Raw genomic sequence first — 24710 nt, forward strand, 5'->3', positions numbered from 1 at the left:
TCCACATGAGCAGTTTTGACCTTAACAGCCTCTACAATTGACCCTGGTATTGCTAAAAGGTCTGGGAGAGCGATTTGGAAATGCAAATACTCTTAGATACTTAAAAGGGCTTGATCCCTATCTTTGAAAACCTAAACTTTGCCTGGATTTAAAAAGGGACAAATCCCTTTATCACACAACTAAGATGCTGAAAATCAGTACAGTTTATCTTCATGCATTGTGTTGTTTTTTTTTTCCTTCTCAGGGCAGGGTCAAGAAGGAATATTTTCCTGCAGGTGCACCATTAGAATGGAGGATATTCATACCAGTTAATTTCAGGCACTTATTGTGCATATCTAAATATGAAGCCTGCTGGGGATAAGCCAGCATGTGCCAGCTATTGGCCACTACCTCAGCGTGGGTTTGGGCATGACAGACCAGCCTTTTGATCCGCAATTATGCATTTTTCATTCTCCTAACTTTGCTGATCAGGGCAGAAAAAACATTGTTGACAGTCTTATTACAGTCTAGGCTGAATTTTAAATAGGGCTGGTGCTTGAAAACTGCTTTCAAATACTGCTAATGAATTACAGGCCAAACTTTCTGCTCTGTACCAGAGAAGAAAGCCAGAGAAAGCCTCAGAAAAATTAAGTACAGAGCAGTAATGATGAAAGATGATCCTTCACTTTCAGCAAATTACTCTATTTTGGGAGGATTTCACTTGTTGACATGAAAGCAGTAACCTACACGGAAAACTACATGCTCCAAAGCAGCTGGATTTCTTTCCCAAATAGATTCTTCATTTTTCATTTGCAAATGCATTGTTTCTTGAGGCAGCTAAATATTTTTGCTGCTCTCTCCAGAGTTTGCCTGGGCTTTGCAGCAACAGCCGCTGCAAGGCTTACAGAGCTCAGCAGGCTGCAAGCCAGCTGATGTGGATATTATAGATATGTTAAACTGTGGCAAGTCTAAGGCTTATGGATCAAGATTTCGTCAAACAGGGATCTAATATTCCGTTGCTTATGCTGGCATTGCTCAGCTTGCTTTTCACTGTAGTTATGTGTAATTTATACTGGGGTAAGGAAATGCAGAATCTGACTTATGTTGACCAAACGAAAAATTATAATAAAAATAGTTAAAAGAATAACCAATGGTAAGTCAGCTGGAACAGAGCGTGTGAGGTCAGGGCAACTGTAATGAAATTACCTTTGCATGTAAGACCGCAGCAGGGTGATTCCCAGGAGAAAGTACATCATGATAGAGCACACCATCATGGCCAGCCCGAGGAGTATGGCCCGGTCTTCTCCGGCTTTTAGGGCTGTGACTGTTTTCCTTTTGTCCAGTAGGTCGTGATCCCTGATTTTTTGGTAAATATTTCTGAGGTTGAAAATAATACATTCTTATGTGAAGTTCATATTTAATCAATGAGCCCTCTGTGGGGTGGGCAGTTCCACCTCCATACCCATCTTGTGGGTGAGAAAGGCTTAAGGGTCCTCAGGTGTCCATTTTCAATGGATTCACTCTGACCTGGTGGAAATTTATTCATCTCCAAAACAAATTACAGCCATTTCTGAAAAGGTAAAAACCTCTTATTGCAAATATAAAGATTAGACACTTGTACCAGCTCAGTAAATCCTTCTTTGGTGCAGCTTCATTGGCTCGGTATAATTCTACTATGGATGAATTTGACCTCTCAATGCCAATTTAGGCCACTAGAAGATATTTAGTTATAGGAGGTGTCTTTTCTTCAGTTCAATATAGTAACAGGTCTTATGTTACCATATGTAGGAAATAGCCTGAAGAAAGTAGTCACTGATTTTTTATGACAGGACAGTGTTCTTTCTTGATTCCCTACAGGTTAGTGGAAATTTTCCACCCTGAGTGTGACTCAAAGCTCATGAAACACTATGGGGATTTTGCAATTGATTTCTGTGGGTTTTTTTGATCGGGAGCTTATTTACTTTATTTTAAAAATTGCTTTCTGGAAGACCCGTTACTCATTACATTGAAAACCCTCACAGAAAATTATTCACTACAGCTATTTGTTCGGGGATTAAAAAAAGAAGATACAACAAACCATTCCCCCTTCAGCAGAGTCCTTTCCATTTTCTAACCATAAGTCCTTCTTTCATCTCCGAGCCTTTGATGATTCAATGGGTCATGAGGACACAATGGTGAAGAAGGAAATATTTGAGTACATTTCAAACACACTCAAACTTTGTGGGTTTAAAATGTACTTACAGACCTGAGGCTGGTCAAAATCTCCTGTGTTTTCTGTTACGGTTCTTTTGAATCATCCAGGCAGCACCCGAAGCATGTGAACCGCACGCCTCTGAGCCCTGGCACCACCAAAACATGGACATAGAGGTACACGTGGAAGAAGTTCCTCTTCTACTGTCTGCAAAATGGCAGGTGAGCAACATCAACATCACTTTGGGCTCTAGCAAACCCACCACTCTTTTAAGCTGAAACCACCAAGTTTCACGCAACCGTGGAAAAAAGCACCGTGTGACAGACCAACCATGTAATTTACATCCACTAATAGGGACAAAGAAATAGAGTTAAGACAGATGCAAAATCATACATAAGCACAGTAGAAACAAGGAAAAAAAGTTCAATCATAAACTCCTTGAAGCTGGAATTGAATTTGTGTTTAGATGATGAGTCATAGCCAGGCAAAGCACATATGGTGTGGGGTTTTACAGCAAAAATTGTGCTTAGGTGCTAGTGCAGTCAAATAGTCTCCCATACCTACGACCCCCTGAAGTTTCTTCATCCTACTGTAATTTACATCTTTAGCTGTCCATGGTTTCTCTTCAAAACCATCCTTTAAAGCTTGTCAGTGTTTTTCTAGTTGGAAATGAAATGGTAATTCAGCCTGTCAAAATTTTCCCTGGTGCTGGGGAGAAAAATATATTGTGAACTGGTAGATGCCGTTGCCTTCAAAGAAGTGATGTAGAGTAATAATCTAATGTTACTTTTCTATTATTATTTATCAAACTGTATTTAACTCTGAGAGCTGCTATTAGGATTTGCATTGCTCCCAAATGGAAGTCGGCAGGAAGGAAGAAATTGTCATGCAGTTCCAGAACATTACCTGATCACACAGCATAACTCTTGTCTGTGTGTAGACACAGAGCACAGTGCCATCACTCACTGATGTCACCAGAACAGCTAAGACATAAAAAGGGTCACCGATGGACAATTTAAATACAAATAGCTAATTGAGAATGGTTGCAAATACTTCTGATGTATTTGATCCTTCTGACGTAGAATGAGAGGTAGAAAAGGAGGGACTGAAGGGTTCATTGTAGAGATGTACTCTCTGGCAGGTGATGAGCAAAGAGGATGGTGTGTGGTCCCCGCCTGCCTCATGGTTTCCCACACTTGCTGGCCATGTATATAGAGCTCAGTAAAGCTCTGTCTATTGGGCTATGCTTGGAGCAGTCATTTGGTTGCCCTGTTGCAAATATTTGTTGTTCAAAGCCCTGAACAACAGAAAAGCAGCAGTCTGGTACACCTTGCTGAGGGCGTTTCTGTCTGGCATCCCTGCCAGAAGCCGGTCTGCTGCCACGTGCCGAGGTGTGCAGTGGCATCGCGTGGCACACCAGCCCTGATGCCGTGCAGGAGAAACACTGCCTGAACACCCCTCTTGCTCCTCCCACTCCTGATGGCTCTGGGCAGGGAGCAAACTGCTCCCTGTGACACCAGGAACATCAGCTATTACCTGGCTGCACATTTTGCACTGCAGAGCCCTGGTTTCGGGGACACGATAGGGTACGTACAACATTTTGCCACTAGCAGAGCAGCCTCAGCATTGCCTAAGCTGGCGCAGCAGCTATGGTATCTGCCCATGTGCTTGCTGCTCTGTGGGGAGGGGAGGATTTTGAGTACGTGTGAACTTGTGGCACAGCCCAGGGACCTCTCCCTGCTCGGTGAGCCAGAAAGGTGCTGTGCTCAGCTGGCTGATTCTGCACCCCAGGGCTGCGCAGCCACAATGAGCTGACGGCTGCCCTGTGCACACACACAGCACTGCACCCCGACACCGCGCATCTCGGGGACTCCATCGAATACTTGCGATGACGTGTGACAACTCCCCAAATAGGACACTGGTGTGGGTGGGGGTGTAGTTTGTTTTTAAAGCAGTGCCAGCTGTCAGAGCACAGCTTCTGCAAAGACATTTAATGGAAAGCAATCCTCCAAGGACGAAAGGTCTTTGCTGTCCTCATCATTTCCAAACTGAAGTTCTCCCCTGCTAAATCTCCGTGTTCCTTTTGCCAAATTGCTCACAGGATACGGGCTGGCTGCTCTACCCAGGTTCAGCTGCCAGAGAGGAAACCTCGGCCGTGACCGTGCCTGCCGGGGACAGAGCAGAGATTTCCCTCTCCGTATCACCCCCCACAGTAGCAGAGCAGGGATCCCTCTGAAGGATGTTCGGTTGGTCCTTCTGTGCCCTCCAGACAAAGGGAGGGGAAGGACCTGTGTGAGGGATTCTGGCAGCCTGGGTTATGTTATTCAGCCCAAATACCAGACCACCAAGGAGAACTACAGGGCTGGTCTGAGCCAGCTTCTTAAAGAAGTTCTGCATCTGCAGAGTTGCTCATATTTGCTGCAGCCAAGACCTTCCTTTGCCATCATGGGGGACACGAGCTTTTAGCACTAACTTACATAAAGGATGAAACTTGCCACATGCTCCCCACGTGCTCTGTGGGTTGCTGGGGCAGGGCTGCTCTGCAGCCCCAGGGATGCGATGGATTTATTTGTGTTTGTTAGGAAAGGTCCTAAGGGTTCGCAGCCAGGCGCTGTCACGTAGAGCAGGAGGGGGCTGAGGTAAGGCTTCTCCAGTAAAGCAGTTCTCATTTCACTCCCAAATGGGTAGATCTAAGCACGCTGCAAAGGCAATCCAGGTTCTTCCCTGGAAATCTAGAATAACCAGGCACCTGCAATTACTTTCTTTTTCAGAAGATATGAAAATATGAGTTACCTGCACTCAAATTTCTTCCGTTCCAAATGGGCCACAGTGCAGGTGCTAAGGGAGATGCTGCCTCTGTCAGCGCAGAGCTGCTGTGGGGTTGGCAGGCGGGATACCTGTCTGCTTGCATTATTCAGAGTGACTTTGAATTCACGTTTACCACACTGATATCACAGTTAGTATGCAGAAGTCACTCAAATTACCTCATGTTGAGATGTCTGCTGATATAAGAAATCCTTGAATGCAAAACTCAAAAAATCCTGTTTGTTACCTACAGAATTCCCAGTGCTCAGGGGCTTTTCTGCTCAGAAGCCAATTTCTTTACATTTTTCTTTACTGGGTATATTTAGCTGCATCGATTTTTGTTGTTAGAGCTATGGCAACATGTGATCTCCCTGGAGCTCTTACACAAATCTCCATGGTGGTTGCGGAAGGATTCCTACCGGTAAGAACAGATTTCACTCACTTATTTCCCTTCCTTGTCCCCACCAAACCAGACCAAACCGAACCACACCAAAGCAGTGCTCTGGTTTTCCTGTCTTACAGTGCTGTGGAAGCATAATGGACAGCAGAGAAAGAATGAGGGCTTGGTTAGGTTTCCAAAGCCTAGAAAGTGGCAGATGGGGAACAGCAGATTTCTAAAACAGAGCAACGAATATAACTTTTGGCCTTGGTCCTACAGAAGCAGATGCTGGTGAGACACCTCCCACCCAGTAGGAGACGATTCCCCCGCAGCAAGGACCCATTGCTGCAGCAGGCTATTATTAAGGTTTGCTGCTACGAAAATTTGCTGCCCCAGCTGACAATCTTCCCATATGAAGCTTAAAGAACACAGAATTCCTAGGAAAGGATTGCTTAGGGGATGTTATTTGTCTAAAATGCACTGCCTGTTTGGTACAGTGATGCTGCCGGTGACCTTACATGTGTTAAAATTGCTGCCAGACACTAGCAAATGAGTCCCTCCGGTCAGCAACACTTGCTCCACATTCACACCTCTCTTCTGCAGCCCTGAGGCTACGGTCAGCACTCTCCTATTCCCATTTTCGCTTCTCCCCCCCTTCCCTCCTCCATTTTATCTATCACTCACAGGGTATGGACAGTCCCTCCTGACGGCTTGACAAGGCACCTGAAATTGCCAAGGCCAGCGTGTAGGTACAGGGGTGCTGCTCCCACCTCTGCGGGCAGGCGGGGTGAGCTCTGCCCAGGGTCTGAGCAGACCAGATGCTGGCCAGCCCTGCTTAGCACAGCGCTCAGCCCAAGTCAACGAGCCCTGCTGGAAGGCATGCCAGGAGCCGAAGGCTGTGCTAATCAGGAGCACGTGGCTCCCGGCCAGCCCATCCTGTGGGCAGATATCTCCTAAAAGTGCCTAGCCTTGGACCATCCCGTCCATGTCTGTGCATTCACACAGAAGAACATTAGCCTGGGGAAAATGCAGTTGCAGAGGAGACCTGCAGAAATGCAAGAGGCAGTTAGAGAGCCAGCTACAACCGAAAGTCCATGGAAACCTACTGCCAAGCCGAGGTCCTCCAGATATCTCTTTGGGATCAGAGTATCCAAAGCCGAGCACCTATGTGGCCTTTGCAGCAGAGTTGTGCAAATTGGCTAATTCTCCAAAGGAACCCCGCATCCTGAGGGCAGCTCTGGTGCCTGAACTCACCAGCCCATTTTCCCAAGCAGATGCCAGCAATGTCTCATTAGAAAAACTGAGGAGCGTGTTTTGCTAATTGGCGCTGTAGATGCACTGACCTCTGCTTTTGTTTCACTGGAGTCTGATTTTTTGTGATTGCTTTTAGCAGTGACTGCAAGGAGAATTGAAGGAGAGGAGTCAAGGGAGAAGGGGGAAAGAAAAGAAAGGGAAATGCGTCCGGTTGTGACAAGACAAGCTGTCCAGCAAATCTTACTACAAAGGAGAGAGATTTTGGAAGGATGAGTCTGAGCATTACTGACAATTGTTCTTTCATCAGTGATATTTAACTTCCTTCATTCCCAACTGAGTGCTGCTTTGTCTGAGGACTTAAAACCTCTCCTTCCCTTTCCTTCTCTTCTGTGCGATTCTCTGCCCCCCGGGAGACCCAGTAATTCATTTATTCCTGTGTCTCGTCAGCCTATTTTATCCAGCAACACCACTGAAGTGGGCTGGCACTCTCCCAGTAGCCAGCTCCCTTTCCAACTGCTTGTCATCACCCATCTGTTGTGCAGTGCCTTGCACACATGCTCGCCCTCACGTATGTGCAAAGGAACAGGAAACATCTCCGAGAGCTGGATGCATCGCCCAGATGTGGAACAGACACGGCTCGGGGAGAGGGGGCTGTGAGCGGCGTCAGGAGGAGGGTGTGCACTCTGTGGGCTCCTGGCTGGAAGCGGGACACCTGCGAAAGGCATAGAGCTGTGGCTGCAGACAGTGCCTGGGGATTGGTGTGCCATAAAATGTGCAATGTGTGTGTGCCGGCCTCAGAGATGGACCTCAGAGAGGAGCTGGAGGGAGCAAGGGATAAGAGGATGCACCCTTTGCATCCCTCCTCCCTCCCCCTGCCACCACTGAAGGGCAGTGACAGGTCACACTCCTAGAGATTCAAAACCCATCCGAGACAACCAGCATCGATGCCATTTACCTTTTCTCATCATGTCTGTAAGATGTAGAGCTCCGGCCACTGGTCCAAATAAACATTTTAGAGGGTTGCCCAGTGTTGTTTTTGCTTGCTGCAGTGGGACGATGGAAGGACCTGGGGGAAGAGGGATAGTTTTTGTCACAGCCCATGCAAAGCAGCAGTCCAAGTTACTTCCAGTGTGCCAAATCCCCTGTGGCTGTGCCCAGCGTGCTTTGAAGATGGACCATTCGTTAACGTGAGGTGAGATGTAAAATAATGGGGATGGCAGAGCAGTGGTGGAAATGAAGGACAAATCTTGTAAGCCCTTCCTTCCTGTAATAACTGTAGTTTAGAAGGTGAAATAGCATCTATCAGCCACCAGCTAAGAAGTGTTTTTATGGTGATCACAGCCAGAAATGTGTTGTGTGTCCTTGGGTCTAATCCTCACGCTGCTGTTTCTGCACTGAGCGGGAGGGTGCAGAGCAGCTGTCCGAGGGCTGGAGGCCACATCGGATGTTGGACCGAGACCTCTCCCAGGCTAAGCCCCAAGGATTCCTAGTGCTGGGAAATAAAATTATATATTTATCACTGCTCCCTTGAGGGTATCACATGTGAGCTGCCCCGAGGAAAGCCCAACTGGCTGTGCTGCCACAGCCTCAGTTCTCCTGGAGCCAGCCAGAGGTGGTGGTGAACGCTACCAAAGAGTCTGTTCTTATTTAAGCAAAACTTGGGCATGCATTAGAAGTAACCACCAGCTTCTGCTGCCTGCCTGAGTTGGCAGAGCTTCCTGGGCAGGGAGGGAGCAGATTCACAAACTCCAGAGCAAATCGCAGGAGAGGGCCTGTCCCACCGAGGGGGTGCCAGCAGAGGAAGGGGGCTGTCCTTCTTCCCCCCCCGGGGTCAGCGTGATTTCAGACACTCCTCACAGTGCCAGTGCCTTGCAGCAGTCCCTATGTGATTGCGTTAATGCTGCCCGCTTCATTAGCTGGGCAATCCAAGCTAACGGTCACTGTTTAGCACACAATTGCATCCCTAATCTTGTGTAAAATCCTAACACTGATGGCATCACGGCAGCCACTCCAGAGGCCAGAAGTGACTGGAGTCTGTGCTTCCTTTAGGTGAGGGTTAGCTCTGAGGTAAAAGCCTTTTTTACCTCAAAAAAAGCCGAAGGCCCTCCTTTGAAGACCTTTGAAAGGCTTGTAATGTAGAATGGCTACAGCCTACACGACCGTCTCCTCCTGGGGAATACTCCCACAGGGCAGCTTACCAGCAAGCTGCTGTACTTGGTGTGACTTCTCCTGTGTACAGTTAGAGTCAGGACACTGGGTTGGACCCTGGGCTTTCTGCTCAGTTTTGCCTGAACAAGGTTGTTTCCTTCATTATTTACCCCGTGTGGCCTCAACACGTTTGTCTCTTGGCATCGTCGCCACAGAGACAGTCAAGAAGGCCAAGCTTTGGATTTTACAAAACACACCTTGTTCTTGGCACTGGGGGTCTGTCCTGAATAAATGCACAATGCTTGGGGGAGAGGCTCTGAGTACAAACTGCACAACTCCTATGAACACATTTACATCCGTGCCCAGGGCACTTCACTGCTCTGGGCTGGCTTGGGAGCACCTCTAAGGGCCCATGACACCAACATCTCTGCCAGGGCCGGCCCCGTCTTCTCTTATCTTCTCCCAGTCTTGTCTTCTTCTTGAACACTATCTTCTGGTGAATTTTATGGACCTCACTAGAAAACCTGCCAAAGTTTCCACTAAGCATTATCAGCATGTCTCCCACCACCAGCAGCAAACACCTGAGGCCTGCGGTGTGAAGAGAACCTGCCAGGGCCGGGCCTGCTTCAAATTGCTCCAAAAGAGACCTAATTCTGAGGGTGAAGCTCAAAATCCTTAACAGGTACTTTGGGCATTGTATTGTGATCTGCGTGCCCTAAATCCACTTGTCTGTGGCCGTAGCAGAAGAACAGTCAGAGTAGACTAAGAGAGACAGCAATAAGCTAACTCATAAAAGAAATGTATCTACATTAGCAGACGACAGTTACCACTTAGGGAACATTTAACGCCCTGGCAGCAACAACACTAAATCGTGAAGCAGCAATAGCAATATCAAACAGTGTATTTCTGCCCTGTGACCAGACCTTGATGTACCGCGAGCTAACGGCACGGTGCAGGACAGAGGGACATAAATAACCCTTCTCGTTGGAGCATCTCCGGAGCTCCGGCTCTACTACCTGACTAATCCAACTGGCAGGTGACCTTGAATTCGGGTTCCTCGTCACAGGAAGGGAAAAAATGGACAGCGGGGAGCTGGTGTGAATGTACTGACAAATGTTTAGGAAGACTGATCCCTAATGATGCTGCGTTAATGAATACACCTCTATTTCTAGACCTTTTTCTAAATCTCCCCTGAGCTTGGAGCTGAGATCTCCACCTAGATTTTGAGCTGAAGGTTAATGTCTGGGATCCAGGGTGGTCTTGCTGGGCTCCAAGGGGACAGACATGGCTAAAGGAGGCTCCGTGTCCAAAGGACGAGAAGAATGGAGCTGCCAGTGACAAGTCATCACACGGGGATGCAGCTCAGCTATGGGCAAAATACAGGTGCATTTGGTTTTGTTTTTAAAGGCAAAATTTCTTTTAACTTTAGGCACAGAGGTTGCTGAGACTGGTCCAAAGTCTCCCAGGAACTCCGTGGTAGGCTTAGTGGAGAAAATAGCCTGAAAGAGGGTGGGCGGTCACCTCTCCCCTGGTGAGGAGGGTGGACATGTGCAGATCCCCATGTCAGAGAGCAAAGGCAGAGCCCTGCTTCGTGCAGTACCGAGTCCCATCAGCAGGGTTGCCCTCTCCAGCTCCAGCTATGTGCAGCAGTGCCTCAGCTTCACACACTTCCAGAAAAGACCTGATCTGAGAAGTACATGGCTTTTAAATATCCCCGAAGAGATGTTTCATTTGAGGATAGCAGTGCTAAAACCCTGGCGGTGTGTGTGGGTAGGAGCACGCAGAGGGGAACAGGGAGGGCACCGGCTGCCCTCAGGAAGCCACAACAGAGAAGGGGATCAGAGGAGTGACATGGCTGGGGAGAGAGGTGAGGACAGAGAGAGATAAACAGCTGCAAGGCAGCACCCAGAGGAACAGCTATGGCAGGAGGGGTTTTTCTCCCACCTAATTCCCTGTGAGGGTCAATCATCTTTTATCTCCTTTGAGCCAGTCCCCGTGCCATCGAGAGCACCGGCCAGAACAAAGCAAAGGCAGAGGCGATGCTGAAACGGCTGCCCGTCGGGAACTGAATGCTCTGGCACTATTTATTTTTGAGTCCACATTTGGATTAGCTGTAAAGAGCTGTGTGGATAAGCAAGCAGGCAATTACAGCTGGGACGTGCTGCTCATGAATGGAAATGGCTCCAATCTGCTCAGGACATATTGAAATTCTAATTCAGTTAGATTCCTTTAGTTACAGTGCTCATCGTAGACACTAAAAGAGATGGGATTAAAAAATAAATACAACTCTTATGCTGCCTTTGGTAGTAGCCTTCTCTACTCTCCTTTCCCCCCCTTCGCCTCGTCTATTTTAGCTGTTGTTTGACTTTATTTTCTGTGGCAAAATACAGCAGTCTGCACTTAGTAGCTTGTTAATTTTTACTAGGCTCTAGCAGCCTGCAGCGGGCTGAACGTGTTCACTGCTGATGGGTGGGCAGTCGGTGTGAATACCAGACCACCACCGAGGTTTCACCTATCGCATCTTACTAAAGACCATTACCAAGAGATGTTTTTATTATTGCAAAAGTGCCGGCGTGAAACCAAGGCACAGGGGATGTGCAGGCAAAGGGGGTGATTTGCACAAGCACTTAATTGACTTGTCCCTGGCTCACAGCAGTGCACAAGCCCACCAGGCCTTGCCGCCTCCCTGGTGAGCAGGTTGGCTTCCTGCTTTAGATGTAGGTGTAAAGCTGTTTTGTCTTTGTAGGCAGCTGCTATTGCACTGGGTTTGTGCAGGTAAGTCAAGAAAAATCTGATCCAAAACAGTGGCCAAAGAAGAGGACCAGGAGTGCTGGACCAGCACTGCCAATGTGACCCGGCAATTCAAGCCGGGTTTATTTATTTAATTCAATTAAATTATTCAATTAAATTATTCAATTAAATTATTCAATTAAATTATTCAAATAATTATTTATTTAATTCAAGCCGGGTTTATTTAACTCTGCACTGCCTGATTTTCCCTGGCTGTCATTGAAAGACGTATTAAATCTGCTGGCATGTGCAAAGACCAGTTAGCTGAATCTAAGTGTCTGAGATCGCCAGATGAGAGGAACAAGAGGAGTGTGAGCTCAATCCCCCTGCTCACACTAATGGTGTCTTGGACCTGCTGGAGGACCTCTGGACGCAGACAGATGTTCACAGTCAGGCTGGGAATAGTACCGATGACATTAGTGTGTAAACCTGGTTATCACATATACCGAGTAGAAATGACTTGTCTTCCTTAAGACTAAGAAATGATCTTGATGAGGAAAGGCAGATTTAATAACCCCATCCTACAGAAACGAGGCATGGAGATGTGAAGTAAGCACCTCTGTAGTAAATCAAAGAACCCAGTTCAGAGCTCATGAGTATGTTTCCTCTTTGTCTTAGTACAAAATGGTAAATTCTGCAGTGTAAATACCCTGTGGTGATTTCTCACCCTTTCAGAACCTAGACTTCATTATCTGTAGCCCTTTGGTATTTGAATACAATCAGCTGTTGCAATCAACTTTTCTGGTGGATTCATGTGCAGAGACCAAATCCAGCCTGGGGAGCAAGCCTGGCAGAAAGTTAGAAATGAAATGGGCTACAATAAGGCAGAGGATTAGAAAGTTAGGGAACACAACATAAGAGATAATAATGATGTGCACGCACAAGAGAGAATAGGAACAGCTTCATTTCGCAGAAAAGTAGTCACAATATCTACCAAAATAGTTGTATGAAGTAGATGGGAAATCTGGGGGAGTCAAATGAGTCAAATGACTACAGAGACAAGGCTGATGAGCTGGGCTTAGTATGGCGCGGCACCAGTCTATTAGGTAAAAATCAGTGTAAGCACTAAATCACCTGCTTTGTGGATGAGTTTAGCACATGATACACTGGAAGGTACAAATGCAGACTTAGCCTCCCTAAAAAACTAATACCTTGAGAGCTTATGAATCTCTATATAGACGTGTTCTTGTAATATACTTTTTAGCATAAAACCAATTTTTCTTGAGAGTCAGGAAAAAAGATAATGAGAAAGAACAAAAGCAAAGTCTCTATAAGGGAGAACAATGTGCATATGCCTTCTATGCAGTTTTGAGACAACAAAGGGAACAAAACCTCTGCAGTCCTCTGAGGCCAGCAGAGCACTCTGAACAGTGAAAGGGCCATGTCTCCAAAACAAAAGCCCAATGTATTTTGGTCTCATAACTGGTCTAGAATGAAAACAATGGCAGGAGCAGGCACAGATACTTTCATTCCTCATATGCCGATAATCTATATTAATTACAGCAAGCATCCAGCTTCGAGCTATGTCACTGCAGTGCTATTAATGTTGAAGAGTATTGAGTTTCTAAGGAGGTGAATGTCTTTTTCTCTCCCTAATCATGATTACTTGGCTTAGTACTTGGGCTAAGCTTTTATTTAACCAAGATAAATGGATATTTCCAAAACCAGTGAGTTAACACTATGCATCACATTATTACTCTCTTTTCAGATTTCTTGCCTTGTATGCTATTTTACGCAGCTGCTAAACACAAATAACAATAAGAATAGGAAGGAGGAGCTGTGCAGAATTCCATATGGATTAAAGATTGAAAAATAAATAAATCTGGTTTTGACCCATTACTTCCCCATTCTATGCTAGCATTTCCCCTCGATCAATGTAACATAACTATACTATTTTCTCCTATAATTTCCCTCTCTTGAAACATGAGTGCCCACACCACATTTCTGCAGACACTACCAGCCTAGCTGACTAATATTGTGTTGCTTTCTATTTGGAACCCCTTTTTATCATTTAAGCTTATGTGCCAATGCTGTAGGTTAACATTCAGAAGAGCAGATGGGGGAATTAGAGGCAAAACTTCTGTCACTGATAACGGGGTTTCCATGCTTCATTTCCCCCAGGGCATGGGGAATGTTTTCCTTTTCAACAGTGCTGGGCAAAACTGCCCTAAGGAACTGGTGGTAGCAAGACCGGGCTCTGGCAACACATTGAAATAATCAGGATTTTCAGTTGTGGGATTTTCAGAATGTGTGGGATATGTCTGTGTTTTCTACTTTTAGGGAAACTTGACAATTGTCTCTTAATTTTCACCATTTTTGATGTTTTTATGAAATTTACCGCTTCTACCTTTCCTAAGAATCCCTGAGCCCCAGTAATCAAGTAAATTACATTCAATCAAAATGAAGAAAAGCTGTATTTTCAAATTGACCTTGAAATCTTGTAGGTCATTCCCATCTCCTGTGGGATACAGCTGGTGTGTGTTTCATTATAATTGCATAGTATAGCACCTTTTTTTTTCTTTCTTTTTTTTTTTGTTGTTAAGTTTAACCAAAAATGTTTCTCATAAATGGGTATTCTAAAGATCCTGTTTGCTACTAAAAGCTAGTATTTGAATTCCTAAATTTATTTAGATCAATTTAAGCAAAAATTCTTGGGGGAAAGGTTGCTAAGCTATCAGTTAACACACCGCAGTTGACCTGAGCTGGCCCTGCTGCAACACTTGCGTACCTCATTGTAATACAGCATAGCAGGTAAATAAAAGCTGATTGTCTTCCTCCTAATGTGTTCAGAAGGCTTTTCTCCTATATTAATTTGATAGTAGTAATCCAATTACAGAAAACATCATCAGAAGCTGTTGTAACATGGATTGCATTTTTATTTTATGCATTGCAAAATGTTAACTTTCACCTCCCTCCTGCTCCTCTCCCTTACATTGGAAATGCTGTTGTGAATTCCCCATCTCAGCAGTTTTGTTTTGAAAGCTGATATACAAGCTTAATGAAGTCTATCATTTCAATGCTCTTTGATATGCACTTCAGAAGAGACTGGATACTGGATTCTCTTCCTATTTACAGCCAGATCAGGAGCGAAATGCAGAAGCAAGCACAGGGTAGGGCAATGGCACAGAACTTCTCAGTGCCAGAGCAAACACTTTTCTTCAGTTTGTTATGTTCCCTTGGGACCACATTAGTCCAGTCCCCAGCTGGACCAGTGTTAGATGTTGTTTAAGACACACTCTCCTTAAATTGGAAGGAAGTTCCAATGTTTAAATAAAATCCCTGCTGAAAGAACGCTCAAAAACTCAATTTTGACCTTCATGAAAACCAAAAAAGAGATTTTCAGTGTCTGTAAGGATTTAAAATTGATGTGGAACATTTTGTCCAGTAGTAACTTCTTGAATTCTTCATAGTGTATGTATTTATTTTTACCTTTTGCCACAATGGCAATTCAACTCAAATATTCAATCAAAGGTGAGCATTTTATCAACTTTCTGCTCTGATGTCTGAGTCAGATACTTAAAAAGTAACACCAGCAGCTCTGCAAGTAGTGGATGGATAAAGAACAGGTAAATCAACCTTTTGTACTATATCTCAGGGAACGTTTTCATCTTTTTTTCTTTATCCTGGTGAAGCCATTTACTATCAGACCATGTTGCTATCAAAAGCAGTCTGCAACGGGCACCGCACAGCTATCGGAAAACATTGCTACTTGAGTAGTTTTGGCTGCCAGAGCGCTCCCAGTCAGACCAGTCTGCTGGTGGGATGTTCTGGCTGGTGGCAGGAGCCTTGCTATCGAATGTTTTCTGACTGGCAACAGGCAATTTGCTTCTTCCTCAAGTGCAGAGAAAAGCAGTATCTGTTTAATCTAGAAGGTAGAAAGGTGGAGCAGACTTAGAAAGATCATTGCCCAGCACCTTTCCACAGCTTCCCTTTATACCCACAGAAATGTTTTTCTTCACCACTGCCCTGAAAGCTCCCGCCTTGCTCATCGCTGCTGGAGCAGCACTGCTTTTGGTAGCCAGGTCCTTCTGGGGCTTTCTGGTCCCAAGCCAGGCAGGACGTGAAGGTCACCACAGGGTGACAGAAGATGTTTGTCCAACCCACTGCTACCACCAGTCCTACCAGAGGATGCACCACCAGTGTTAAGGTGAAGGACTCACTCTGAGACAGCACACCTGCTTCTGCTTCTGTAGGTTTTGATGCACAAAATAAATTCCCGTGAGGTATGCAGGTACTGGGCATTGGCTACTGAGCAAAGATATCCACGTATGTTCTTATCTGTGTCCCTGCTCTTACTCCGTGTCCCTTGCAGTAAACACAAACCAGTCAACTGACCCAGAAAGTCCATTTGGCTCCAGGAGTGCCCTGGCCCACCTTTCTGGTCACCTCCGAAAGAGCATCACCCCAAACATCACCTTGGCAGCACTGGGAGGAGTGCCAGCAAGTGCAATAAATAACTGATAGTATTTCCTACAGCATCTGTACTGTCGCTTCCATGGAAAACATGGAGCTGATCTAGAAGGACTTAACTGGGGAGCTGTAACACAATCACGGTGAAAAGCAGCACTGGAAGACCGCCTGTGGATTTCAGCAGATCAGATTCCCCGTAGTTAAACTAAATGTCATCACACCGTACGTGGCTGCTGATTTCAGGTTTGCTAATTTGTAAAACAATGTGAAGAACATGCTGCAGTTGTGAGCGGAGCAGCTGAATTATAGGTACTTACACAGCACAGTAGGGATATGAATTCTGTTTATTGCACAAACCTGCCTCTATAATTAATAGAAATAGTAACATTTTCTTGCTCTGCTTTCATTAACTCAGACTGATAGCTTTGGAAGATTGGATTGGATTAGGAATTGCTTTTTTTTTGGAAGAACAGGATAGAACCACGGGACTTTCTTGGCTTTTTCGCATCAGTCCTGATCTCCTTCATTGTGCAAGGAGCAAAATTACTAGCAATGCCCTGTTGTTTGTAACAGACCATCTGTCACCATAATTGTAGCTTTATTTTGTTTTTCCCATACTTCTGGGAGAAAAGACTTAAACTTCCCCAGCTGCCTGTCTGCACTGAACATTATGAAATGTATTTTAAAACCTTGAGAAACAGCCACATTCAGTCCAAAGCCTGCATAAACCCCAGCAGCTCTCCACTAACATTGGCATCTTCTGATTAAAACTGGCTTCAGGGTTTACCTAACAAGCTGCAAATGATATAAACAGCCATGACTCCTTCATTGGGGGTTTTATAGGCCTTTCCCTCTCTTTTAGGAGGCCTAAACATATCATGGTTTCAAATTGTGCTTTATTTATCTCAGCGGTATGGCACAATAAGCACTGTTGATACTTTATTGTGGTGGATAGGAGGGCATGGCATGAAGCAGAGCTGACGCGTGAGTTGGTTTAGCCATTGCTGGCAACAAACAAAATATAGCACAGGCTTCAGGCCGGGTTTATTTTAAAATTTGGGACTTTCTAGGGACTGGAAGCAGGGACTGTCTGGAAAGGTGGCGTGAAAGCTGGACTGCTGCTGAGGGGCAGTGGGCTTCACCTCGCCTGGTGGCAAGCTTTGCCCCAGCACAGCTGGCAGCCTCGTCCCTGTCGGGGTCAAAGGCACGGGAATAGGTATGTCAGAGAGGACTTATTTTCCCAATGGTTCATTGAAAAAATATTAATCTTAATAGCTTTCTTATATGAAGAACATAGCGACCACTGAGCTGCTCTAAGGAGGACCTTTTATTGATACAACTCTGTAGCCAAGTGTAATGCAATTAAACGAGTGGATTTCATTACGTATATTGACAGGGTGTCACTGACGATTTCCGTTCCCCCTATTATTTCTATAAATAAAGTCATGCCATAATCAGAAAATATGAACGTGCTAAGACCTCCATTAATTCTTCCCCATACTAATCTAAGAGCTGGGCAGATGTTTATTAATACCTTGTTACACTGCATTCATCAGCTGTTACCAAGAATAGAAAGGCTGAGACCTGATCTCATGCTGAAGGTTAAATAAGAGCAGATCTGCCTAAATCTAGACTTCTGATTGACTTTTTGACAATATTTTCGTTCCCTATCTAAATATCGTTTAAACTTTTAACCTCTCTTTCTCTCTCTCTCCCTTCCGATGTGCTGTGGACCACACCTGAAGCCCAGTGGCGTTCCCCTCCCTGCAGCACGGAGTTCAGCAGTCCTTTGGCTGCATGCCGACATCTCTTGATTTCAGTGGAGCTTGAGGACATCAGCCTGTGACCTGCCCTCTGTTTCTCCTTTCTGGAAGGTATTTAAGGAGCAGCAGTGCTAGGTGTGAGCCCAGGTCCACCCCATTCAGAGCTAGGCCCTGGCTGATGCCCGCTGATGGGTGCTCAGGGATGGCCCTGAGGAACAGAAGGTACGGATGGACCTGTGCTGAGCTGTGGCGGTGCTGTGACCCACCGGTGGGACCTCACGCACCCTTCTGGGTCCCTGTTGTTGGCAGGTTTTGGAGCTGGTTTGTCTTCTGGCTGAAGCCATCTTCCATTGTTGCCTGCACTGGCTCCTCTGCAAAAGCACCTCCAGGATTTAATTACTTTCTCTGTGAAAGTACTTTTTTCCTCCTTCAAATCTTAAAGCAGGAAATCTTGACTTCTTTGAAATCTCGTGCTCTTTAACCTAAGGTCCCTCCCTGATCTTCTTCTCCTTCCCTAGTTCTCTAGCTCTTTCTTTCTCTTCCCACTCTCCATTCTTCCTCACTACCCGGGCCTGCTGGCTTGGCGCTGACTGCCAGGGCCGGGGCAGCTCAGAGCCTCTCACACTGCCTTCGGTGGGGCTGCACTGCCTCGTACCAGCAAAGCAACTGTCCTGTGGCCTCTGCAGTTGCTGCAGATGCTCTCCTCTTGTGTGCAATGTCTGTGCCTAGGTGGCCGTATCAAGGGAGCTCTGAGCTTCGGGCTGCTGCCAGCCTTCCCGGTGTGCTCAGGCTGCCTGTGGGGGAAGGAGGTGCTTGATTTCTGGGATAAGCCAACTGAAGTACAAACAATGCTGATTCACATCAGATGTTCACTGAAACAAAACATAAGATACACGTCTGTCTTACTGCATTGGGGCTGCAGTGGATCCAATTTCCTTATTTTAGGAAAAGTTTGAATCTTGCTGGCAAAACTCAGTGAACTTTTCCTGGACCCAGCGTCCCAGGCTATTTTTTTTTTCCCCAGCTCACAATTATTGTAATTTTTTGCAAGCTCATTGTATTTTCAGGTACACTAATATGGATGAGATGAAATTGTACACATCTTGTGATCTTTTCTCCCCTGATTACTGGCCTGTTTCAGTTCCTCATTTAAAGCCAAAGGATGACTGTTCCCATGACTGGCCTTTATTTTTGGGGGTAAGATCTAATACACTAAAATGGGTGAGGCAGCTCTTGGTCTGAACCTGTCTTGATGTTTTTGGCTGGGCAGCACTTGAAACAAAACTAGAGCATGTTGTGAGCTGTCCAGGGCTGGGGCTGGCCTTTCATTGCTGCTACACCCAGCACCAAGCACCTGGGGGGTTTTGGTCTTCATCAGGCCTCAAAGAAAAATTGGATTAAGAATGTTTTCAAGCTAGGCTGTCCACACTACCGCAGAGGATAGGCATGATCCAACGCCTATCCTATAGTCATCCATCCAAATCCTGGATCGATGATCTGGCTGATAAGTACTTTGAAATACAAGTGGTGGTGGCCAGCCCAAACTACTGCCCCCATCCCATCCCGTCCCGTCCCATCCTGTCCCATCCCATCCCACCTTCAGAGACAAAAAAGGCAGATGGAAAACTGTTCATAAAAATGACAGGGTCCATGTCAAAACTTCTGTTGATCTTGGGAAACAAGAAGGTGGGTGCAAAATTAAGACTGTCTGAACCTGCGAAACCTGTGTATGCAGATACCCATGCTGCTCCTGTACTCTCTCCTGGCTTGATTTCAATAACAATACTCAGACCTTGCTTTGTATAAATTAATTTGAAAGTTCTGTAGAAAAATCAAATCAAATCAAAAATCTTATGTTGCTTCCACCACTTTTAGCCCCTGCCCATCTCCTTTGAGTTGGATGCTGCTTGTCCATTATCTCATCTGCCACCTCTGAAATTACCCACTTACTTTTTGCACTCTCTTTCCCTTTCTCGGAATTGCATTTGCAGAAATGTACATAAACACCTATTCTTCGGGTCGGCATTTCAGTTAGTTTTAAATTGTACATTTCTATTTCCTGGGTCTTTACTTATTTATTATTAGTTATACTGAGTCTTCTTCTGAGTGTTTGCATTGATCCTGATAACTCTGTTGGGTTCTTATCTGTATAAATAGATCAATAGCTTTTGGATTGCACTTTCTGAAGCAACAGACTGAGAGGCTTGCTTCAAACTTGAAAGCTTATGTACTGAATTTATTAATATAGCCAGCCATTACAAATGTATGGTCCATAAAATGACTTCAACCTCATTTAAAAATAACTGAATTTTGTACATGTTCTTCCTGGCTACTTGTATTTTGCAGTTGCCTAAGTTTAGTAATGCCTTTTTACTTTAAAGACTCCCTCAGTTCAACAGGGGAAAGGGTACTACCAGTGTCATGATGAAGTTCTTTCTGGAGTTGACAGGGTTGGGATAATTGCGGGTCCCAGCAGTCAAAGGGTGTGTGGAGCATCCTGGGCCCCTCAAAGGGACTAATCTAGTTCCTACTAATCTAACAGGATTAATCTAATAGGAATCAATCTCCCATCTCAAATAGGAGATTCTCCCTTCTCTTAAACCGCAGCAAGACAACCCCCCCTCTACGCTGATACTGAATTGAAGTCAGGCACAAAACAAGACTTTCAATTTTTATTTCTAGCTTGCTCTGAAAAGACCTCTTTGAGCTGTCTTTCTCCAAGCCAATTTTGGGCTAAATAAGAAAACACAGTTCCACAAAATCTCAGTGTGAAGCCAGCAGAAACACAGCAAGATAATAGCGTAGCAAGATAAGGGGGATTAAGATTACCTCTGGGCTTTTTTGAGAAACAGGGGGTGAAAAAGTTAATGGAATGCTCAACCGGGAGATGTTGCTGGGACCTGCAAAAAAATGATAGACCAAGATAGCTTGTCTTGGTGCACAGCAGTTGCTCCTTGTGAAACACCATTGCACAGCCAGCCTTTTCTATGTACATTGAATTCCACATGGCTCATGACATGGAGCCTTTTGGAGCTTTGGGTAATGAAGCTGATAATTTCCAGCTGATGTACGTAATAAAGAAGTGGCTGAAGCACAATGATTTGGCCATTAGCAAAATTAGAAATACAACAGCTGGCAATGCAGTAGCATAACCATTGCAGGATGGGTGCTGTGTCTCCTGTTGGCTGTTCAAGGATCCCTCGGAGGGTGGGGTGAGGATTCATGCACCATTTGTTACCGTGGTGGAAGGATCTGCCTATCGATTACACCTCATTTAAGAAGGTCTGGTGGTTGCGTCCCATCCACTTGTGATTTTTCTGGGCCAATTTGGCTCTTGCTTAATGCAGGAGACGGCTCTGGTGCAAGCATGGCAGTGCCTCCTATGTTCTGCTTGCAAGAGCAGCACACACAGAGAATTTGCTTGTATTGTTGTGGAAATTAGAAGCTACTTTAATCACTGTGGTGAGTCTAAGTGGAATATTCTGCAGAGACAATAACAACCACTGACAGTCTAAATTCAGTGGAGGCCTGATCCGGCTTGTATTGAAGCTGAAGTAATATTTCTATTGTACTTACTGGACACTGGCCTCAGACTCAAAAGAGTGCACTTCAGATTGAACTTCTCTGCTTTTGCAGAGATCTTATTAGATTTGCAGAGCTGGTATTAGATTTGCTCAGTGGTATGAGAACATTACTATTCCGTTAAATTACTTTTTCAGTTAATAATAAATTCTTTTCTACAAGGGTTTTTTTTTTAAGTCCTTTTTACCTGTTTGCCTTCAACTGGTTAGGGAATTCATTCTGTCTTTCTGTCTCAAACTATTACATAGTGCTACCTTGCAGGAGGAAACAGCTCTTGTCCAGTTTGCAGATGAGTACTCTGTATGCTAAACTTTTTGTCCCTTGTGCAGGATGTCACTATTTTACTGCTGGAACCAAACCAAGAAGACCCTTAAGAGTTAATTGGAAGCCTACATCAAAACAGGTTAATTGGAAGCCTACATCAAAACAGGTTTTGACCCCAAACTTTTCCAGGGAAGAGCTCAGCACTGCCTTCTGGGGAAGTGCTCCTCAGCTCCTCGTATCAGAGCCTTTTCTATCGCAACGTGCAGATACACTCTGTGAGCACATTTCCAATGAAACAGATCTCTGAGATCAGAACTGTAATATGTTATTTGTAGTATTTCCATCTATAATACCAGCAGTGTGCTAAGTGCCTTGTAAAGGCGGTGGAGGACAAAGTCCCTGCCCAAAGAACTTAATAGTCATATTTTATTCAAAATGAAAAATATCCATATGTTGAGCCTGTATGATACTGGATTAAAAAGGCTTTTCTCCTTAAATCAGCACACAGAAATACATCCCCCTGAGGGGAGCAGAGGAGAAAGCTGTGGAGCCCAGCTGGGATCAGGGAAGATTGGCCCCCCCCGCCTCCCTGGCTGGTTTTCCCTGTGCAGAAGATGGATGGGGGCAGCGGTGGGGCTGTACCCCCCCGAGCCACCTGCTCTAGCAGCAGCCTGTGCTCTTCGGACACAATGAGCTCGCTCTTCCCATTTGCCAGAAGTAAAGAGGGTCTCAAACATGGTTCCCCTTCAATATTTTGTCACATCACATTTACTTGCTATTTCTCCATGCAGCACATCACAGTGACAAAGCCCTTTCTAAAAATATATTAAATATATTTCATATATGATATCATCAAAACCGAATGAAAAATAAATCACAGCATCTGAAGAAATCTTTGAGAAAAGTCTACATTCCTGCATCAGGTATCGTTGAAGTTCAGTGGAAGTGGGGTACTTCTGTCCTAATGAACACCAGTGAGAGCGAAATGGAGCACAGTGCTCAGGTAGGGAGCAGTAAGCACATCTAAAATGTTTTTGAGACAAGGAAGGCAAACCCACCATTACACGCTGCAGGCTGAGAAGCAAAGCCGACGAGAGTTTTGAAGCCCTAAGTTGCAGCTAATTGCAGAAGTTTAATGTGTTTCCACATGAGTGAGGCTTGTAAGCACAGGACTGGAAAATTAGGATTAGCAAATGAGTAAATTAAACTGAAATTTGGGCAAAGAGATATGAATGTAGATTTAAGTGCTTCAGCCATCATGGGCTTTGCCTTCCAATGACTTTTTTTTCCTTTGAAAACTGTCTATGAATTCGTACTGGATTTGAAATTGTTTCCATTACAGACACTAGAGATTTTGCAGGGAAATCTGCTGGTGTTATGGAAGAACAGTAACAAGAACACCACCAGAAGAGATGTAGGCTGAAAGTGCTTCAGTTTTGATTTAATGATCTCGCTTTTGCGAAACGCTCAGCACACAAACAATTCCTGGGCTTCACTCCTGGCCACAACACAAAGACAAAAAAGGTTGCATGCAGACCTTGCTGAGCTGCTCCCGGATCCTGAGAAAATGTCTGTAACAGTCTAACCCCAAATCTACATGTACCTACTGAGCTACAGTTAGATCCAAGGCTTCCCTCTCCAATTTGTGTGGTTAGATCGTGCTGATTTCATCAACAAGGTCATTTTAGCACCCGTGCTTAATCCAAAATCTAGTCAGATATTTGTTTAGGAGATTTGAGTAATCTCTTTAAGAGAATTAACAAGTGCTGAGGTCCCAAGGAACAATCTCTCAGCCCTGTCTGGAGCACAAGGATTTGAGGTCAGAGCTAGGTGAAGGGTCTTTTTAAGACAGTCTGGAAACAAAACAAGTTCTCTTTAGAGCCAGACTGCTTACAGAGGCACACAGCCTGCAAGTGATTTTAGGTTGCTTTTGGGTTCAGCTGTTTGGAAGTTCTGGAGGCAGCCCAGGACGTGTGGCACCGACGCTGGTAAGGCAGAGGCTTGCTCCAAGGGGTTCCCTTCTGAGCCACAGTCACCTGCAGTCCCTGGCCAAGCAATACAGGAATGTTTTGACGCTTTTCCAGTGTGTCACTGCATGCTGCCTGTTGGCCCTTTGTGATACAGTGCTGGCCCTGGGGCTGTGTGTTGGGAGAAAATTTCTAGTTAAGGGAAAATTCACTCAAAGTCACTGATGCTCAAATACAGAGCTGTTAATCTTCAGTAAGTCCTGGTTCAGAAATTAGTCCTTTTTTTTTTTTTTTTTTTTTTTGGATAAATGCTTAAAAAGATTATCAGTGGATATAAGGTCAAATGTTCATTTGAGGCTCTTGGGTAAAATTTTGGGAAGTGCTTTGAGGAATTGGCTTTGAATCCTTGCATCCAAAGCTACTCAGCGTGTTCTGGTTGTTGGATGGATCTGAAATAAACCATTTCTACATGCCCTTGGCTGAGAATACGTGGTTGACATCTCATAAGATTAGCCATCCTCTTGCAGATTGCTCCAAGAAAAATAACAGAAATCCCACAAAAGCAGTGTTCCTACAAGGTTCCTATCATGTCAGGCAGAATGGCCAGGAAACAGCTCATGGCATTGTTGTGATATTAACCCTTACACCCCCCCTTCTCCCCAAAAGACCGATGAAATTTTATCTACATCCAGAAACAGAGGACGTCATGTTGGCCCTGCGTGGGTGGCTGCTGCGGATGCTCATCTCAGGCACCCTGCTGCTTCACAGCTGGCAGCGACAGATAAATTTATCAGTCATCTGAGCCAAGGTTCACCAGATGGAATTGCATGCTGCTTAGAGGGAATATTGGACTATTGCAGCCTCAAGAGTAGAAGTAGTTTTGGGTGTTAAACTCATCTTAGCTTCCAAGCTTTGGACTGAGAGAGAATTCGGAGCATAAATGGGAATCCTGAGGCCAAACACCCCAAACTTGAGAGCACATAAAGCAGCAGTCATACCTGGAAGCGGTATTTCAGCTCTCCTAGTGTGGTTTTACAGTGAAGTTTTCTATCCAAGACACAGAAAGCTTGTTATATCTGTGTGGCTGATAAATTGCAACAGCAATGATTTTACCATAAAAAGAAACAAACCTCCCGTTAGACAAGTGAGAAGCAATATTAAATCTCATTCCTCTACAT

At 45.1% G+C, this 24710-nt stretch overlaps 1 protein-coding gene and 1 long non-coding RNA gene across 11 annotated transcripts in view; one reads left to right on the forward strand and one right to left on the reverse strand.

The window, feature by feature from the left end:
• LOC310904074 overlaps positions 1 to 7557 on the forward strand; it is a 31016-nt gene extending 23459 nt beyond the window's left edge. For 2 of the 3 annotated variants that reach the window (XR_014588031.1, XR_014588033.1), the window contains exons 3-5: positions 2281 to 2391; positions 5324 to 5396; positions 6041 to 7557. This is a non-coding gene — a long non-coding RNA (uncharacterized lncRNA). The remainder of the gene's footprint in view (positions 1 to 2280; positions 2392 to 5323; positions 5397 to 6040) is intronic. The other variant, XR_014588032.1, reaches the window with a different exon arrangement.
• The window catches only part of LOC310904070 (calcium-activated potassium channel subunit beta-2), a 129991-nt gene that overhangs the window by 7712 nt on the left and 97569 nt on the right, over positions 1 to 24710 (reverse strand). For 4 of the 8 annotated variants that reach the window (XM_083848275.1, XM_083848278.1, XM_083848277.1 and 1 more), the window contains 2 exons: positions 7564 to 7674; positions 1186 to 1356 (listed from right to left, as the gene is read on the reverse strand). In XM_083848275.1, the coding sequence (XP_083704401.1) occupies positions 1186 to 1356; positions 7564 to 7674 (282 nt within the window). The remainder of the gene's footprint in view (positions 1 to 1185; positions 1357 to 7563; positions 7675 to 24710) is intronic. The other 4 variants (XM_083848276.1, XM_083848281.1, XM_083848280.1 and 1 more) reach the window with 3 other exon arrangements.

Source organism: Anser anser (assembly GCF_964211835.1).
Source record: "Anser anser genome assembly, chromosome: 9".
In the NCBI taxonomy this organism is placed as follows: Eukaryota; Metazoa; Chordata; class Aves; order Anseriformes; family Anatidae; genus Anser; species Anser anser.